This window comes from Camarhynchus parvulus, chromosome 8 (assembly GCF_901933205.1).
Source record: "Camarhynchus parvulus chromosome 8, STF_HiC, whole genome shotgun sequence".
Taxonomy (NCBI): domain Eukaryota; kingdom Metazoa; phylum Chordata; class Aves; order Passeriformes; family Thraupidae; genus Camarhynchus; species Camarhynchus parvulus.
Genome location: NC_044578.1, coordinates 20,978,917 through 20,985,210, shown reverse-complemented (window position 1 = coordinate 20,985,210; position 6,294 = coordinate 20,978,917). Strand labels below are relative to the sequence as shown.

General features: G+C 40.1%; 1 protein-coding gene across 1 annotated transcript; it reads right to left on the bottom strand.

The window, feature by feature from the left end:
* Positions 1-656: 656 nt before the first annotated feature.
* PSORS1C2 (psoriasis susceptibility 1 candidate 2) lies at positions 657-1,073 on the bottom strand. Its single transcript, XM_030953599.1, has one exon. The coding sequence runs from the start codon at positions 1,071-1,073 to the stop codon at positions 657-659; it is 417 nt and encodes a 138-aa protein (XP_030809459.1).
* Between the last annotated feature and the right edge of the window lie 5,221 nt (positions 1,074-6,294).

Below are 6,294 nucleotides of genomic sequence, written 5' to 3'. Positions count from 1 at the left end.
TCCTCACCCAGCCTTTTCTTTGAGGAGGAGTGATTACAGGACACAACAAGTTTCAAACCTATCCATATGCAGATGTCAGCAAACTATGTACCTTGTTAGTGACTGGCAACAAGTACAGTCACTCTGATAACACGGGATTCAATTCCGATGAATATTTGAATCAAAAACAGACGGTACAAGCTTGATTAAGAAATCATGTTACTTGGCAGAGAAGTGCGAGATGAGGAAATGCCTAACATGAATTTTAGGAATAAAAAGTATTCCTTTAAAAGAATACTGAAACACAACTTCATAGAAACTCCCAATTCCCTCCAGAGGGGGGGGGAAATCCAACAAAACCAAAACACTAAAATAAACCAAAAAATGGGAAGAAAAAAGAAGGGGGGGGGAAGCAAACAACCATAACTGCCTTCCCATTCGATGACAGGGAACACACATCTGTTGACTATTTCGTAAATCTGCCTTAAGATGTTCACTCAAACTGCAGAAGGCTGAATCTGATTACTTTCAAGGAATAAACCAGGCTTTATGCTCGCTCAAAAAAATCCTTGGAAAGAAGACTCAATGGAAATACCGTATTCGGAGCCTCAAAGTCAGCAAAGAGGAAGAGAAATAGGAATGCTGAACCCTTCGGCTTGTCTTTATCCCTCAGCACTTCACTGCCAGTGCAAGGGCCCTGTTAGAAATGCAGCTGCTCGGCAGGGCCGGCACCACCGCAGCGCCCACAGCGCCTGGCTGGCCGCGCCGCGCTCGCTGGGGGAGCGGGGAGGTGGCCGGGCCGGGGGCTCTGAGAGCAGCGGGAGCACAGCCCGGCCTGGGTCGGACCGGGCCGGGGGCTCTGAGGGCAGCGGGGGCACAGCCTGGGCTGGGTCGGACCGGGCCGGGGGCTCTGAGGGCAGCGGGGGCACAGCCCGGCCTGGGTCGGACCGGGCCGGGGGCTCTGAGGGCAGCGGGGGCACAGCCCGGGCTGGGCTCGGCCCTGCCCGCAGCCGGCCGTGCTCGCAGCCTGGCGGGGACACGGCGGGACCGAAGGGTTTCAGCCCCTGAAGGGAAGGGCTCTGTCCCTCCACCATGAGGGGCGGCCCTCACGCCGTGTCCCACCTCAGCCCCTCGCGCGCCCTCAAGGGCGTTATTGGAGCCCCTCAGGTTAACACAGTGACGCTGAGGGTTAAACGGGCTTCAGGAAATAAAATCTGTTGTCACAATAGGAAAAGCATGTAAACACTACAAAAGTGACAAACAGCCCATTTTCCTCTGCTGAGGATTTTCCAAGATCCTTGTTTATGTTGGGATACTGAAGCTTTGCCTGTTTCACACACTGAGGATGTTAAACCAAGGCAGACTCCTGTGGTGGCCTTACCATTTGTGTTTTGGTGGGCTTGGCAAAACACTGAACCACAGATATGAATCACACAATTATTTCTAATAAAACTGACCTTGAACTTTACAAAGGAGGAGGACACACAGAAAAAATTAATTTTGAGGCAGCCAAAAGAAAAGTAGATGCTTCCACTGAGTGCCTGCATGAGGAATGTTCCTCTGAAACAGCAGAGGTTAGCCATTCCAAGGAGACAGATCCTAAAAATAGTAGGTTATTTAAATTAATGTGTCAAAGCTACAAGCAACAATGCAAAAGAAAATTTTAAATACTGAAGCAGTTAAGGGACAAGAAGTTAACCAGAGTACATTTCTTTAAAGAATCACTTAAGCATGAGAAACTTTTGTCCATCTCTGTATAGAGCTATGAAGAAGTAATCTAATCTGGGGTTTTTTTGTCTATTAAAAAAAATCTGAACTTCCTCTAATGAGGATGTTGGGCTGCTTTCATGCCACATCTATCAAACATTTATTTCAGTTGTTAAGTGATGTCACAGAACCAACCACAGATAAAATATTTCTCCCAGACATCAATTTCTTTTCACCACACTACTGATTTTTGCTTTTAGCTTCTACAATGCAGCTGACTTGGCTTTAAAGCCAGAGCTACTCTGCTCCCCAGTGCTTCCTTCCACCATGCACTGCAGAGTCATCTCCCACAGTGAGAAAGTTAAAGGGTGTAAAATCCCTACAACACAGTCAAAGGGAAATAGCAGTGGCAGCACCCTGCAAGTGAGCATTTCCTTCACATGGGAGGTGTATGATTTTGAGAAAAATGTTACATGCACAAAAGTCTTAATTAAGAATTTAAATACAGAGCTTTTAGTTGGTTGAAGCCAACAAAAGAGGTAGTTTCTCTGCAAAGACAATCACAGTCCTGTATACACAAACCTATAACACCAGAAAAAAAGAAATTGTCCTTCGCTGTGTGATAAAGGTCACAGTCATAGTTGGGCCAGAGGAGAAACAAAGAACAATTAACAGACAATGATTCAGGATAAGAAAAAGGTAACTGGAGTGAAGCAGAAAGCAAGAAGCTATACAGAAGAAGGCTGCGGAAATTCAGATTCTACATTTGAAAACCTACAAATTTACTACTACTGTAATCTGAAAGGTGGGGAAAAAAGGGTAGCATTTAAGGCAAACATGAAAACAATTTTCAAGGAGTTCTTCTAGATGCTAAAGGTACCAAATAATAGCCTAACTAATCATGCTTTTATTCACACTAATAATTAATGCTAATGTCCAATTAATAAATGCTCAATTTTTAAAATTTTTCTAAGTACCATAAGGTCTGCTAAATATTTGGGCTCTAATTTGCCCCTTGCAAATCTCCATCTTCTCTGCAAGGAGATCAAAGCCTTGAAAGCCATTGCAAGAAAAACGTAAAACTAAATATTTTGACTGCACCAAGTACTTTATGAGCTATATCTCCTCCCCCGTGTCCCAGTTTGAGATGATGTTTCTTCTGTGCTAGACTGAACTCAGTCCACGCTAATTTCAGCTATAGGCACTCACTTCAAAGACTTCTTTTTCCCCTTCCTTTTCAGAACAATGGTGAAAGGAAATATCAATTTAAAAAGAAAAATCTTTATGATGAAAGGCCTGTAAAGTTGGATGTGTAAATTAACACTAAATATACTTTGTATATTCAGAAACACTTTGTGAAATATCAGATATTCCTTTATTACATTTTCCCCGCACTGAAGGAATTATGAAAAATAGTTTTCATGCAACTGACCTGCAGCTACTTGAGAACTATAAACTCCTCCTGCAGTGTAACCCATTCTTACCTCATATTTCACTGTTTAATTGAAAGAATAAAAAGATCTGATACTTCTAAACGCACCTGCAGCTAAAAACATGGAAATCTGTCCTGTGTTGTATCAACTATTCTTATTAGAATCAAAGAATATAAAAATGAAAATATAAAACCATCTTAAATTTAAGTGCAAACCACCACTGCAATCCCACTTTAAAGAAAACATTTTTGAGGTTGGAAGGAGATGCTAGCTCAACCAGAACTTCACCAATTAGTATGCAGAGTATGTGAATACACATTTATCTTCAATTGCAGCTAATAACTTATGCTGTCACATGAAGCTTTATACGTTCAGCATACTGTGCCCAACAATTACCTAATCGTTTTGTCATGTTTCATACAACTGCAGAAGCTGTGTAAATCTTTCCATTTCAAGGAGGGAAAAGAAAGACTAGAAATATGAAGCAGCTAGGCAAGTGTCATTAAATATGTTTCCAAAGAGGAAAACAATGGTTGAGTTTTTTCACTCAGCAGAATCTAATTTTGTGTGCACATGTGAGCTGAAGAGGGGTAGAAAGGGAAGCAAGGTATTGAGTGACTTTTCTATGGCTACTTTGCATCCTTAAACATGTTTATTACACAAAACATACACCACACTTGCTTTTACTTTTCAGGATTCAATATTCCATACTTACACTTCATGGCTGCTATGGTTCCTCCACCACATAGCTACTTGCCATATCCATAAATGTTTGACTCCTTTGGGCAATCCTGTAAAACCAGTAAGGAATTCCTTTTTTAAACTTTTTTTTTTTAGTGCAGCTGCACCTTTCATGAGCAGCTTTTCTTGTCCACCCTATAATGCAATATCATAAATGAGCATAGTAACAGTGGATTGACAGGCATCTTGGAGGAAGTGAGAAGGAGAAAATATATATACAATACTTTACCAACTGCAGAGTAATAACAGTTTGTCCCTTGGTATCCTCAGCCAGAAAATGCTGCTGGACTGTCATTACCCATCCTTATTATTGCTGGCATTATTGCTCATATTAATAAATAACAACTTTACATTTATTATGCACACTACTAAAATACCTATTGTAAGAAGCACAAATTGAAATACCCAGGTTTATTTCCCAGGAAAACTAATTTTACATCCATTCTCTTCAGTTTCAAACAATTTACTTGTAAATGCTGAGGACTAAATGAGTCTACATTTTATTTTTAACAATGACACACAGTATTTCCAGTAGGTAAGATCTTGGTATACTGTGATTATTGAGTGTTTCATTTCAGATGTCTTTGTTTCAGACATTTTTTCCATTTCCTTTAAAAAGTAAGCAGTGTGATGGTATTTGATAAACAGTCACTGAAGTTGCTGCTTGAATTAAACCCAGCAAAATTAATTTAAAGGAAAATGCCATCCATCTTTTATAGTCTGGTTTTTGAGATGAGGAAACAATAGAAATAGGAAAAGGCTTTTCCAAACAATAGCTCATCTCTTTGAGAGATGCAACACTACTCTTGCAAAAGGCAGGAACAGTATGGAGCAGACAGAGACCTTGTCCCATGTTCTTTCTATGCTGGCAGATAAAGCTGGACCGTTCTGTGTTAGAAAAATAATTAGAGAATCACCAGGTAGCAGCAGAGCAAGAGCATCCTTCTTTTTACTCCCACAGAAATGCTCAATTTTAGAATTGTCTTAGGCAGCCACTAAAAAGAAGCAGTCAAAAGAATAGCAGAATAATTGCATATACTTTCTCCCTGTTTCTGCAAATGTTCTTCCCCTTTGAAACTTAGAAAGCCTTTCAAATATTCAAAGCCTCTCCGTATTTGTGGAAAAATTTGACACCACAAGCTGGGACAATCCAGGGGCAGAAGAGGCTCTTCTGTAATGGGACTGCCACTGCCCAATGGGTTTGGGAACATCATGACACAGTACTGGCAACTCAGACTGAAAGCAGCAACACATCTCAAAGGTGGCACATTGAGAGCAGAAATGGCCATAGCCTGAGCTCATGTTAAATGTAGCTGACTGTAGTTAATGCCATTATATTCCTAGAGGCTATAAAGTTACTGAAGCTTAACCAGCATTGTTAGTTAACAAAATTCCAGAGATTTATCTGCTAAGACTACAAATATAATTCCATGGCTTTGTTTCTCATGAGCTAATTGTCAGACGGCCCTCAAACAGCAAAATTAAGATAAAACTACAGTCTTGTTTCCATTAAGCAACATTAAACACTCCTACTTCCTCCCCTTTTAGCAAAATGCCTCATGCTAATAGATCTCATTGTTGAAAACAAGGGCAGAGCAGCTGGCCAAAACAATAACTTGAGAAACATGCACCCTTCTCAGGGGTCCCTTACACAGTCCTATACATAGCTCTGATCCCAGCCACCCACACCAGTTTCTATAAATAAGAAAGGAGAATACGTCTATTAATTCTTTGTATAAAGCATACTTCATCCAATCAGTGCTTTTATCAGTGGACAATTCCATAAGTACAGAAATTTCAAAATTTCCACATGGCACAACTGTTTTACTTGCAAACTCTTTCTTACGCTAAGTACCAAATCCACTTTGCTCAGAATAGTTAAGACCTTGGGTCAAGGAGACAGTGGCATTAGCACTCAACAGAAAATGTGCTTCTCTACACTAAAATAGCCACTTAAGCAAGAATGTGGAAATGATTTATCTTGCAATGTTTGAAGTTGGATCTTCACCTCAGCTATGTCATGACTGCACAATCAGTCAGAGAAGACTGTTACACTTTCATACAAAGAAAAGGATATTCAACTCTTCACTATGAGTATCTAACAAGTAATATTACCTTTCAGAAAATAAGAAAAAGCATAAATATTAGCTACTGGAAGCATTCACATTTATAACATCAGACTCAGAGACCTTCAGTGTTCTAGTCCTCACATATAAATCTGCGTGTAGTAGTAGAAAAGTAATGCAATTTCACTCAAAGCTGTTTGTTTTAAATAAAACTGTATTTGTGATCCTAAATATTGCAGTGCTATATTAGTGTAAGACGATAAAAAAATTCAAACTGAAAACTTCACAAAGCTTATTGATATAGTCTTGTAAACAAAATCTGATCTTGAGGCGAGAATACAGCAAGGTAAGTTTGATTTGGGATGCTG